A 14,622-nucleotide genomic window follows, 5' to 3' on the forward strand; every position below is an offset into this window, starting at 1 on the left:
TACCAAATATGAAGGAACCTCAGGATGTCATTTGAGGATTCCAGTATTTTCACTTGATTTTAAGCAGATCTGATCTTGCTTTTTTTTCTTGATTTTGTACAAGAAAATCATTCTGTAAGGTTAATACCCAGAATAACAACTAGGATTCACAACCAAAAGTATTTGCCATTACATATTATTTTTGCCTTTTTTTCTTTTATGGTCTGAAGGAAATAAATTTTACAAACGCATACAGAGAAGAAATAGCTCAATGTATCAGTGACTCCTTTGTTCATTCATTGGACCCTCAGCTCAGGGTTTTACCTCTAAGTAACAGTAAGTATGCTTAAATGAACACAAAGAGATTTAGATATGTGAGAACATTGTCTCTGTCTTCCTATGTAGAAATACCTCCTGTAATCATTGATATGATCTGAAATTATTGCTATTACAATTATGGAATGATCTAAAAGTCACCATCAAAAACCAAGACTAACATGGCAGCTGGTTCTGACCTTACTCATCACTGCCTAATTCTGTGTTGTGAAATTCCCCATAAGCAGTCCTTTTTCGTGCCCAATGTGGGGTGTCAAAAATGGCTGTGATGGGTTGACCCTGGACAGCAGCCAAACACTCTCTCACTCACTCCCCTCTTCTGTGGGATGGAGAGAAAATAAAAGGAAAGTGAGAAGACTCCGGGATCAAGATAAAGGGAGTTTAATAGGGAAAACAAAACTTGTGCATACAAGCAAAGCAACAGGAGGAATTAATTCACTACTTCCCATTGTCAGGCAGATGTCCAGCCACACCCTGGTAAACAGTGCCTCAGTACATGTAACAGTTGCTTGGGAAGACAAATGGCATTAACCACAATCATCACCCCACTTTCTCCTCCTTTTCATGAGATTTTTATTGCTGAGCACCATGTCATACACTATGGAATATCCCTTTGGTCACTTGGGGTCAGCAGTCTTGTCTGTGTCTCCTCTCGACCTCTTGCCACGGCTGACCTACTAGCTTTTGGAGGGTTAGTGGGGTAGGGAAGAGAGAAAGCCTTGATGTTTTGTAATCACTGCTCAACAATAGCCAAACCGTTGGTGTGTTACCAACACTGAACCACAAGTGCTCAGCACCATTACAGGCTGCCATGAAGAAAGTTAACTCCAACCCAGCCAGACCCAGTACATAGCTAAAGGAGAATGATTATCTGGAGGTACTAGACAGAAGAAAAATTACTATTCCTTTCTGGAAAAAAAAAAAAGGAAACTGAAGCTTGAATCACAAAATCATAGAAGCATTCATAGGAAGGGAGCTCCAAAGGACCTCCACTGGACAACTAGTTCAACCTCTCGCTCAGATCAGGGATAGTGCCAACACTGAATTTGGTGATCATCTTGTCTAGCTAATTCAAGAAAATTTTCAATGAAGATTCCTTAGCCTCAGAAAAAACTTGCTGCAGTAGTGCTTTCCAAGTGACTTCCCCCACCGCCAATGTCAAGCCTGAACTGTCCATGCTACAATTTGTGTTGTTTGCCCCTTCTTACATATTGTGGTGTTCCCAAGAAGAATTTGGTTCCATGATCTTCCCTTCAGGAGATCTTAAATTGCAATTCTGTCACTGCTTAGCATCCTCGTCAGCAGACTAAACAAACCGACTCCCTCAGCCTCTCCTCTCCCAACTGACATACCATTTTGGTAGCCCATGACTGGACATTCTCCAGTTTCTTCCTATGCCTTTTGAACTGTAGAGGGCAAAACTGGAAACACTATTCCAGGTACAGCCTTAGCAGCACCACATATTATGGGAATAACAACTTTATATGGCCTGCTGACAGAATTTTTCCTGATGTAGACCAATAAGTAGTTTTCCTCATTCATGCTGTTGGCTCATACTCAGTCTGGTACCTGTCATAATAACCAGCATAATTTTTTGAGAATATTTACTATTCTGGCTGTCCTTCTTAGCATGTTAAGATATCTGAGGTTACTCCCCAGTTTCACAACTCTGCACTTCTTGGGTATCTGTTGGCCGAATCCTCAAGTTTATTGGGGTCACTCTGGATGAAGGGCTGCCATTCATTTTTTTCTAAAATGGAACAGTTTTACTTTTGAACACATGAAGTATTCAGCAGTTGCAGATTATAATCACAATAACAGTGTTGTTGTTATTATTATTATTGAAATAAAATAATAACTTAAAAAATACCTGAGGTGGAAGCAGTGGTAATCTGATATAAGCAAGTAGCATACTCAGGTCATTGCATCGCCTCTGCATATCATACTTCACCCACATCATTAAGGCATGGAAAATGGTCTCTTCATCAGGAACATTCACATCATCACTAGCAAGAAGTTTATGGAGTTCTTCAGCTGGTAGAAGTAAAAATTCTTGATTTCTTATAACTTCCATTATATTCTCCTGAGAAGAAGAAAGTATTTCAGATTCAGTAATGCTGGAAAAAAACAAAAGCAGCTGTTAAAGCTAATAAACCTACAGGATTAGTCAGTATCTGCCATACCCAGCCCTCTTACGGCTCAAGAGAAAAACAAACCAAAGATGACTAGAATTAAATAGCTATAGTTATAATTCATACATGAATATATTCATAAAACAATATGACGATTATATGGTAATATTTTAATTAAAATTGTCAGAATTAGTAAAGGCTAGGGCAGATGTGCATATTGCTTGAAATTTTTTTAAACTCAGTTGTAAAGGAGTACATTCAATATATTGTAAATCTTTACATGTACATACTTTTTACTGTATTTTTTCACTATCATCTGATCTGTTTCTTAAATAACTTGTCAGTCATATAGTTATATTATCAATATCCAGATGACGTCTGTCTATATATATATGACAAGGCTGAGAGGAAGATCAACACAATGAACTTAGCATTACTTCTTGAACTTGTTAAGAATAGAGTGTTAACATCCAGCTAACATGCAAAATGTATACAGCAATTAAAACCTCACAGTATTACAATTTTTAATACATGTGGGGACAATTATAAAAAACTAAATAGAAAGTATAAAAACTTATAAACTATATAAAACTAAACAAAAATGTTTAATTTAGATGACAGAATCCTAAGGAATGAATTAAGTGCTCTCTGAACTACCTACCCTACATTAACAGGACACAACAGAAGCACAGTTCTGCAGAGTATCTTTCTGCAAATATTATTTTTTTAGGCTACTTGATCTCTCTGGAGAAATTGCAAATGTGTATTCATATTCTTAATTCATAGACAAGTGTAAGAAGAAAGTGAAGTAGGTATACACTGGAGGCACAATAGCCTCCTCCTGGAAAAAAAGTCTAATTTTTGACATAAAATGTAAAATTTATTTGAGGGAGAAGTTACAATATCTGATAGATAAAATATAATAAAGAATTTCATAGTGATATTTTGGATAGGGATATGGTGTAAGAGAACGGTCGATGTAAGGTTAATGGTTGGACTCGATATTTAAGGTCTTTTCCAACCTAGATGATTTCGTGATTCTGTGATAAGACTTCATGAGACTGAGAAGTAAGAAAGGAATGATGAAACAGTCAAGGACTTAAGTGTAAGAACATCAAAACTGAGGGAAGAGGATAATTCCACTGCTACACCCACTCAATTCAGTTCTTAGCATATCAAAATTCAAATCAATGCTGTTTATAATTGCTTGCTTGGGTCTGGGCAAGGGGAAAGACTTCCTGGTCATCAGGAATTTAAACAGAAGTAACACAATATTTACTGAGATAATATACCTAATACAGAAAAAAGAAATGGTGGAACACTTAAAACATCAGAATTATACTCTAGCTCTAGGAAGTCACATATTGTCTTCATCTTGCCCCATGCAATACAAAGAAATTATTTTAATTCTCCAACATCATATTTTTTAAAAAGTTACTGCTTAGAAGAATCTATTAAAAATAACTGCATATTATTTTAAATAATGTAGCAGAGATGAATAATAGACATGAAAAAAATTATGACAGCAGTTCATTGAAATATGTAATCCAATTCACGTCAAATACATATGTGCAAATACAATAAATCAGCTAAAGCTTAAAGTGATGCTTATTCTTATGAATGTGAATTCTTTTCCATGTAAAACTTAACTTTCAATGAGCAACTTTTTAAAACTCCACGTACACATCCAAAACAGCATGCTGACACAACAGAAAATCAAAGGTATATGGACATGGTCTGTAGTAACCATGCTGTTATCTTTACATAACTGATAAATAGATCAAAACATGACTCAGTTCTTTTTTCTAAATTGCTTGATTAAGTGTCAATAGGTACCTAAAACCCTAGATTTTTATGGCCCAAGGTTTTAATCTGTTGACTCTGAATAAAGTTTAAATTGTGTGACTAGAACTTTATACCATAGCTTGGAAATATAAGGGAACTAGTTTGCAGGCACTTAACCACAAGTTGGCTTAATTAATTTTAAAACAAAAAAAAAAAAAAAAAAAATTAATCTCACTTCTCAATAAAATTATTTATAGGCCAAAGTTTAATTAAGACTGATTCAACTGACATTAAATCCCATTATGAAAAAAATATAACTCTAGTTTGTAATAGGAACCAACATCAAACTTTGCAATAGCATATTAATCCAAAGACCTAATATTATTGAGAAGCATTGAGATGGTGGAATACATTCTGTGAACTCACAGAACTTAATTAATTTTGAATAACACTCAGAGCAGGGGCTCTAAATTCAGAATAATAATTTTAGGTTTGATTAAGATTTTTTATAACTTTTAATTGTCTTTTCATTTGGATATATGCTTATGGAGAACTTATTCCAGCTTCTCTACTGATTTACCATTGACTGAAAGAAGAATTGAACAAAGTTTTCAGATAAAACATAAGAGCTCAAATCTGTTCTTCTAAACATCTGGACTTAATTACCCTAGTTTCACAATTACTTAGGGCAGAGTATATTAGAAAATGCTATTTAATAAAAATTCTTTATGTAACTTCTGTATATATATACATTTATATAGTGTATTTATGTATATTTTATACATAAAAACCAGCAATAAAACCCAAGTTCTTGATCTTCAGAGCTAAAAACTCTCTCATTTTTAAAAACTCCTATTCAGCATTTCCTAAATTGACTACTGAATGTTTAGAACTTCCTACATCACATTTTAATTTCTTGAGATTCATTTCATTTGGAGCAGCAAAGCATATTTCAATGACTTGCTGTTTTATTGTAACAGAAATAATTTATTATCTGTTTATCATGGAAAATTATCTGCCCTTCTTTTAAAAAAATAATTGATCTTCATTTTTGCACTTTAGGGAACAGGATACAAAAGATGTCTGCAAACCTCTGATTAAAATTTTCTGGGTAAATGAAATAAATTTGTAATTCTCCTGAAATTAAGGTGAAATTTAGGAATTAAGCTACTCAGTCCTGCTCTAGTGAAGTGCTTTCAGGAATGCTTAAGTCTTCATGGGCTGAGAAACCTTAATTTTGCGAATAAGGGTACTCAGTATTTAAGCACGTCCAGGGTTATGTGACAGGTCTATGAGTTTTCAGGGCCTGTAACTTCTGACTCTGCTACTTAAGAAGCTTTATAGATCCGGTCTTCACTGTTTCATAAATCTTGTAAGATCAGCTGGGATGTGACTAATGCCTCTCCTGCATGGGTCTTTCACTTGGCCTTTCCCTTCAGCAAGAACTGTAACATTTTAAGTAGATTAGTGTAGTTTTGCTTTTAAATTTTTAAAAAAGTTAACTTACAGTAGAAAGTATGAAAGCCTTTGAAGCCACTTGGAGAAAGCTATGTCTTACTTGACTGCCCTTCCACTTTCTCAAAATGATCATGCAATAAACATTGCTGTGGGGTCACAGCACTTCCATGGCGGAGCTGTTTCACTTAAATCTTTTCAGCAGCACACAGGGTTAGAATCAAGTGACCATTAAGTATTAGCACGCTAGAGTCATGTAAACAAAATATATACCTATTTAAAAGTAGATAAGCAAGCACCTGAGTATCTAACAGATTCTGCATCATAGGAACAGAAATGCTCTAATGAAATGAATCTATTTCCAAACAGAATGTAATAAAAATGAATTCTGCTCTATATATTCTTAGAATGATGTTATCAATACAAATTATTATTTTTTTTTTTAATGAAGACTTGTAATGATCATTATTCCATATGGAATCAAATTATATTGCAAAAGTTAGTTTTCATTGATGTTTATGTCATTGATTCACTAATCAGCATATATTGGTTTTATGGAAGAACCTGAGAATATTTTATTTGGTATTATAAAAATTAGGAAATATTCTCATACTTTGACAAAGAACTTCACATTCTGAGAATGATATTATAGAACCTGTTACACCAGAGTTGCTGTGGCAGTAAAATGCTTAGCAGGTTCTTTTGTTTTGGATGTAGGGGTCTTATTTAAGAAGTTTTACATTTTATTGATTTTGATGCTGTGGCCTTTCCAATACAAAAATGAGAAAGGCATAAAATAACACTAGAAAAAAGGTATCTGTACACTACCACTTAAATAGTAAATGACTAGTGTCAATGAATATTTTAAGCCCATGCTGATTTTAGATTAGAACCCAAGTTTTCATGAGAACATGTAAATAAATTAATAAACAGTGTGCCTCGTTTCCATATTAAATCATACGGTGTAGTTTTGGAAGTGCTAAAGACCTGAATGTCAGTTTTGATTTTGGTCAAGTCTGGAACTATTTCAGTCTGGAATTACCGCCTCTGTGCTACATTGAATTCAGCCCTCTTGTTTTGTACACCCAGTTTTCCCTATCAGCTGTGTATCATAGAAGACTAAATCTCTTTTGCAAAAAAATGTCCTATCATGTATCTTCTTTCCTAAGGAGAATGGACTTTACAAGTTCCTGAACTCCCATTAGAGAAAAGACCAGGACTTGTTAATATGCTTATGGTCTGCTTCTCTAGACAAATAGCAGATTTTATCTGAGAGGAGCTCCATTTTCCCTGTGTAATCCAAAGAGTTACATGTTTCTTCCACTACCAGATGCCAGCCTGATGTCACCATTATGAAAGGGATATAGAGGCTGAGGAGTTCAAAGGGCAGGCAGCGACTGGGAAGAGATCATGTCGGTGGATGCTCCTCTGAACTGTGTCAGTGGAAAGAGAGATCAGCAGCTGCTGCTTTTTGGGGAGCGGACAGCAAAGTGAGGATAGAAGAGATTGTAACTACGGATACTAGCTCTCACAGCATACTGAAATTTTAATAGCGACTTCTAGATGATAGACTACCACAATCTAAGTATTTTCCTTTTTCACTTGCAACTTTTAAAATATTTATTTTTCAAATTTTCAGGTTTTAGGATATGGCTCTGCAGAATTAGCCATATTATTGTCTAATTCATTGTCAGTATAATGCAGCATTATGGGATTTCACAATCGAAATATGGTTCATAACCAGTTGGTCATAGATGTTTGCTGATATGCCAGGTCACAATAAACTGGCTAAAACTTTCAAGCTAGAGTGCCTTAGTCTTGCATGTTTACTTAACTGTCAGAATGGTTAATGTTTGTTTCTTGCTTTACTAAAGGACCGTGGCTCACACATGCTGTGTGTATTCTTTTTCATATCTAAGAAGATTCAAGAAGCCTAAACTTGTACACAAACTAAACATAACTTGGTAAATGGATGAGGACCTTTACATATCTTGTTCCCCCTGACTGAAACAGTCTTCCAACACTGTTCTGGAAGGTCCTGTAATCCCATAAACCCTGAATCTCCTGAGGGTAACGCCCCTGTGCATACATAACGTGCTCTTCCTACCATGGTAGCTAGGAAAAACGGACCTCCAGTAGCCTGTAAACCAGTTCTCTTGTTATTTATATACCTCATCTTTCCTTTTTTTCCTTTTTTTTTTTTTTAAATCCTTTTAATTTTAGTTTACCCTCGCAAAATAAAGTTAATAGAACCAGGAAGCACAGTCTGGGGATCTAAAAACCAGGAATGTTTGTGTTCCATGACTTGAATTAGATCAGATTGATCACTCTTGCTCTTGAAACTGTGCTGAGAACTCTTGGCAAATACATCAATCATAGTTGGTATTTTGGACTGAAAAGGCTAAAAGTGGCAAAAATAGATTCACAGCGCAAACTGTCACATTGGTGCTTATTATTGTAAAGTGTGGATGCACACTTGTTCTGAATCTGGTGACTCTTCTTTTGCTTTTACAAGATGTACCCTTAGCACTTATCAAATATGGAAAATATGAGCTTCCCTAACTTTTTAAATTGTCCTGTTTGCACAGCAGGAATGAAACCCTTCTCACCTAGATAACAAAACAACAAGTTTCTGTATTTAAATTATAACACTCTATGGAAGCAATCATTATGACACTCTCACTGTCTCACTCTCCTAGCATGACTTTTTTATTCTTCCATACCCTGCTCCTGTAATTATGCTTTGGTACAAGTTTGCTGCCCCAATCCAGCATTATCATCCAATTTAGTCTGGCCACCGTGGCTTCTTTAATCCATAGGCCACAGACTCACATAATCATTTAGATTGGAAGGCAGCTCTTGAGATCATCTAGTCCAAAGCCCTTATTCAAGCAGGGTCAGATAGAACAGGTTGTCCGTGACTGTAATTAGTCAGGTTTTTAATATCTCCACAGAAAGTCACTCCACAACCTCTATTCACAGTGTATTCCAGTGTTTGACCACTCTCACACTAAAAAAATGTTTTCTTGTGTTCTGATGGAATTTAATGTGTTTTAGTTTGTCACCATTTCCTCTTGTCCTATCACTGGGCACTACTGAGAAGAGTCTGCCCCTCTCACCTTCAATCCCTTCCATCAGGCATTTATACACATTGGCAAGATTCCCCCTGAGCCTTCTCTTCTCCAGGATAAAGAGTCCCATCTCTCTCAGACTCTCATGAAAAAACGCTCACACAACCACTGGAGCAACCACAGAAGATAAACCATTCCATAACTAGTAACACCCATGGAGGAGGAACAGAACCATTGTGTAGGACAGGGGGACATAAGGACCATCACTTACAACATCATGCAGGGCAGGATAATGCAAGGGTAAGATAATGAGTTTAGGAAAAAGGGATGTCTTCCACTAAAAGCCCCATCAACACTCCCCACAGCTTCTGGCCATTGCTGGAATACTCTAGCCATGGATAGATTAAAACACACTCAGGATGAGAACATACATTCTGCAGCAGGTACAGCAAGTACTAGCTCATATTGATCAAATCAGCCCTGGTAGGACACTGTATTGGAGCACTCATGACTGAAGACAAGAGTTGGAATTGCAGCTCATGCCATCTTACACTAGATAAGTAAAGACAAAATTTGTGTTTGAGAGGTCTCAGAAGCAGCACTATTAGGCAGTGGGTTACTCAAAGACTACAAGTGTGTCTCAGCATTTAATGTAATTTACTGTGCATGACCACGGTGTATGCTAGAGTTGAGGCCTGTGGATTAATAAAACAATTCTTTCAGCCACTGCTGTAGTTTATTCCACTTATTACACAGAATCCTCAACTAGGGAGGATGCTGGTATTCAGTTAGAGGTTTGTGGCAATCTGTGTAATCTGGCCTTTGAACCACATTGCAAACCAAGTTTGGATGCAGAAAAGCACAAATGTAACATTTATGTCAAGGTCAGCACATAGTTTTGTGTCTTAAAGGAGCTCCTGTCTTGTTTACTCTGATTACAGTAATAGAAAAGGAAAACAAGCAAAATGGAGAGGAACAAGCCAAACAGGAACCTCATCTAAATCGAATCTGATTAAAAGAAACCTGGAAATCAGGAAAAAAAAATATTGCTGATAAAGCAGCTCTAGAACAGATTGCCAGTGGGTAGACAGGGAACAGGTCTGTTAGAATCAGTGTAATAATTTAGGATGAAGTTTACTAAAGGGATTACATGAGGTGGTTTCCCCGTACAGCAGAGAACTGCCTTGGAATCCTTCAGTTTTGTTTTAACCCAGTTACACTTTTGTTGAACCTAATTACATCTGATCCACTGAAGATTGCTTCTTATAAAGGGATCATCTCAAAGACATCTGGAGATGGGTAATTTGCCACTTTTGCAGTAGCTTTCAGAAGCAATCATCCTCAGCATTAAAATGTGTGTCTAATTTCCCATTTGAACTCATCTGTCATCCACTCATACATACCAGTTCTTATTATTAATTTCTCAGTCTGATTAATAAGCCCATTAGCAACAAAACTTAAAAAACTTAAAATTATCTCTCGGTTCGTTAATAACTCAAAGGAGTTGAGTGCTTGTAGAATTGCTTTTACATTCAAAGCATTCAAAGCACTGTGTCCTGTAACACGACGTTGTAATGTTCAGGAGTGAAAACAAGATACTGAATGAATTGCACTGTTTCTTGTAGTAGCACCTACAAACTCACTGGTAATCTTATAATCATTCACTGACCTATCCTCACCCTACTGAGCCAGTGAAATGTGATGGAATACAGCACAAAGCAAAGGTTGAAGGCATATGCAAGATCAAGTCTATCAAAAAAGCTTCTACTTTCATAAATGATTAATAAATACTGTAATTAAGATAATATTCAAAAAGGAAATTGAAACCTCAGTCAGAGCATTAGAGTGAAATCTTTTCTTACATTCCTGTACTCCAAACTTGAATTAAAAATAAGTAGCCATTAAAATGAAAATGCATCTAATGAACCATGGGGAATTGCATGATCATAGAGAAAAAATGCCTTGTTCTATTACTTTCCTTTCCACACTACAAAGATTGGCAACAGTTACTAACTCTTCATTAGCTATCTCAAAGCATAGGTATTCTGTGTCACGTGATATATTCTGTAGCTGGAAAACGTTTTAGTTAGTTTTGTCTGGGGAGTGAAATGTTTAAGAATGGTAGTTTATGTTGATATTTCAGATTCAGTAGTCACTTTAACTGAAACAAAATATTTTAAAAAAAATCACAGCAGAGACATATGAAAACTTTAGTAATTCTGATTAATTTGTAGAAAATCACTGTGTTGAAGTATTTACCTTCCAAGAGCATTCTAGAAAACAAATAGCCCATCATATGGAAAATATAAAGTTCAGAAAATGCCTGAATCATGTGCTTGAATCATTCTCTCACATACTGTTTTTCATTGTTGGATTCTAATCTACCTTTTAACTAACATCAAGTATTATTATTTGAAGCATTCCTGAGAGTCTTAACTAGTAAGTAAAAAGATAATATATTCCAAATGAGAAAAACATCGGAACACAAAAAGGATTCTGTTCCTCTCTATGTAAAGGGAACTTCCAAAGACTTTCACTCTGTAAGCATGCTTGAAGAAAGTCATATGGTAATTACTTTCTGACAGTACTTACAGCCTTCAAGCACATTAAATCCAGATTAATTCTAAAGACACAGTGTTATGGTACAATGTTAATTAAAATAGCCACACATACCCCTCCCCTAAATAACAAACTTTTTGTACTTCACAGTATTTCAGAAAATTCATACAAAGATGTCTGATCATTAGCAACTGTGATTTCCATATGCTTTCTAACAAAATAATGATATATAACATACAATAACCACTGTATTTAGATGTTAAGTGGTTTGTCAAGATACAAGGCTGCTGAAAACTTGCCATATTAAGTTGTTGCCTTTAACAGAACCCTTAAAAACACCTGTTAAATGAATGTTGAAAATATATTAAACTACTGTGTGAATCCCAAAAGACAAATTTCAGACTGAAGTGAAATTGTAAAACATTTGTCATCCTGCACGTAATATTGATTAAACTGACAGTTACTCTTGTTTTATTGGTGCTTTGGAAATTACAGATTTTGAAGGAACAGACATTAAGTTTCACTCTCTCTAAGACTTCATGTTGCCATCAAATAATCTCACGCTATCAACTAACTATAATAAGCACTAATTTCATAGTGTCAGTTCTGTATTGGGAAGTGGGGGGGTAGGTGAGGAGAACTTTATAGCTGTTTCCCTGTTAGTTGCTTTGTGGTTTTTTTCTCATTAGTTCGCGTTCAGATTGTCACATAATTCATTATGATTTTACTCTTTTTAAAATCCACCACTGAAAAAATACTCTATACGTTTTAAAAGAATATGAGCTAACTGCACCCAAACTCACCTTCCGAAGCTATTTACTACAAAGCCAGTGGTTCCTTACTTAAATAAACCTTCCCTAAAAAAGACCAAAAAAAGTTTCCAGACTACTTATCAGTCCTAAAATCTTCTCATTTCTTTCCTGACTTTTTATTTATCAACACATATAAACAGATAATTTCTTCTGAATATATGCAGAATGCTACTAGATGAAATTTAAACCCAAAGTTATGTGGCCTAACACAGCTGACTTTAAAGCAGGACAGATTTACAAACATTATTTAAGATAAATCATTCAAAAAAAAATGAAGATTTGCTAAATTTTTAGGATTGGATCTCCTCATACCCTAATGCTTTAGAAGGTATTCATTACGTTAAAAAAAATAGGGTACTTATTCAGAAAAGTTTATTGATAACTGATACAGTCTTGCACAGAATTTAGGAACCTAGATGTTACTTAGTGTTTAAGTGCTCATAGAAGATAAAGAAGCTGTACGGGTTTAGAGCAAGCAAAGGTCCATTTGTGACCAGATGTAATTTTTTAAATTATTAGAAGGAAGTTTAAAGGGTAAACGTTACATCTCCGTGTATCATTAATTTTGGAAATGTGTGATTTTAGGGATTTTCTGTACGAGATGTTCAGAAGAACTTTGTGGACTTCAATTTATTTAATATCACCTTGAATCTATTTAGGTTTTGTCTCCCTTGCAGTCAGCTACACAATTTAAGCACATACCTGTAAAAGGCAAATATTTCCTTATGTTTGCTCTTAAGTCTGTTGCTCAAATAGATTTGATGAAGCTCAATTTTTGAACTGAGGGAAATAATATCACACTCTCTCTTTCCATGCTATTTATGTCTTATGTATCTATTATCTTCAGTAGTCATATCTTCCCCATTGATAAAAAATTCCCCAAATCACCACCAACCACCAAGACACCCCTTTTACAGAGTTGTTTTTTTTTTTTTTTCCCCACGTTTCCATTATTATTCCACTATTATCCTTAGCTACAACTAAACAGAGTGCCCTGCAATGCCATTCAAGATGACTTTACTCCAGCTGTTCCAAGGAAAGAGAATACTAACCAGACTCACCTTGGATGCTTCTTCCTATAAAAAGGAAAACTAAGCTGCAGGATTTATGTTTGATCTGGATAGCAGAGGATTCAGACTTAAGATCACTCTGTAGCACGTACTCACAGGTCTACACAGATGCAAACATCACTGTTTCTTTTTTTAGTGCTTTTTAGTTTTCATATATTTTTTGTGAAAATAGATAACAAGAGCTACAAGCAGTATTAATGGCGCAAAGAAACCACGGAGTGGAGTAGGATTTGGTGCTTCCCAGTTTGTCCTCAGTTTTCTTCCTAATTCTCCCCAGCATGCCTCTTCTTTTGTAATCACCCTAAGTGCTCAGGAAACATTCTCATAAGCAGACAACTGATCTCAATGAATAAAAGTATTTTTTTTTTCCCTCCCTGATAAGAGATAAATAGATAAGATTCCATCATTAAACATATAGAGATTATTCCTCCACCTGCATTACTTTTACCTTATTGATATTTCATTTTATTTGCCATTATATGCTTATCACAAGATCTTTTGGCAACTTCTTAGAGACAGTTTGTGGCTTTTACTGTCCTCAGTAATTTTATACTGTCCACAAAGCCATTTTATTTCATGATTTACTCTTTTTCCATACAATTTATGAAAATGTTTGAGTAATTCACAACATATTTGCCTTGTGGTCCTTATTGGTATTTTTTGACACAGTGACATCTGTACATTCATTCTGATCCTTTGTTTCTTAATTTTTAACCAGATATTAATCCACAGGAGTACCTTTTCTCTCATGCCTTTAAGACTATGTTTCTTTAACAGTTGCCAGTAACAGACTTAAAGGAATTTTGGAAATGTTAGTACATAATAGAAAATTTGTGCAGACTCCCACAGACTTGTGAAATAGCAAAATTTCTTTCACTTTTTTCCATATTTTTAATCCATCTTTTCTCCTGTTCTCTTTTATTATGATTTAACCAGTTTATACAGATATCAAGCTATCTGGCCTTTGTGGGACATTTATTTTTTTTTCTCTTTTCTCTCTCACTGCTGTCACATTTATCAGCTGCCATTTTTCCCCTACCAAGGACAAATTAGATGTTAGGTTACATATCACAGCTAACATTTTCTTTAGAATACTTGGGTCAATACTAAATGGTCTTAGTGATCTGTCAGCTTTCATATAATTTTGAGATAATTATCCTGTGTTAAATACTAAAAGAAAAAAAAAAGTTGAATTTATGGTCTAAGACCCTTGGTAGCAAATACCAGTGAAAAAAACTAATTTAAATTTCTGTCTCTTGCCTTATCTACCTTGAACATTCATATTAAATCGTTATTTATCTTAGCTTTACAGATTCTCTGTCAATATTTCTGTTTTTAACGTTTTCAAGAAGAATAGAATCCAAAACCCAGACAGGTCACTCAGTCTCCCTATGTAACAGTGCATGAGCAAAGGCAGTCAGTA

General features: G+C 35.2%; 1 protein-coding gene across 1 annotated transcript in view; it reads right to left on the reverse strand.

The window, feature by feature from the left end:
• The window catches only part of KLHL1 (kelch like family member 1), a 237,967-nt gene that overhangs the window by 161,057 nt on the left and 62,288 nt on the right, over nucleotides 1-14,622 (reverse strand). The window contains exon 4 of the mRNA XM_026867823.1: nucleotides 2,186-2,398. Coding sequence (XP_026723624.1) covers nucleotides 2,186-2,398 — 213 coding nt within the window. The remainder of the gene's footprint in view (nucleotides 1-2,185; nucleotides 2,399-14,622) is intronic.

This window comes from Athene cunicularia, assembly GCF_003259725.1.
Source record: "Athene cunicularia isolate RWA chromosome 1 unlocalized genomic scaffold, athCun1 chr1_part1, whole genome shotgun sequence".
Classification (NCBI taxonomy): domain Eukaryota; kingdom Metazoa; phylum Chordata; class Aves; order Strigiformes; family Strigidae; genus Athene; species Athene cunicularia.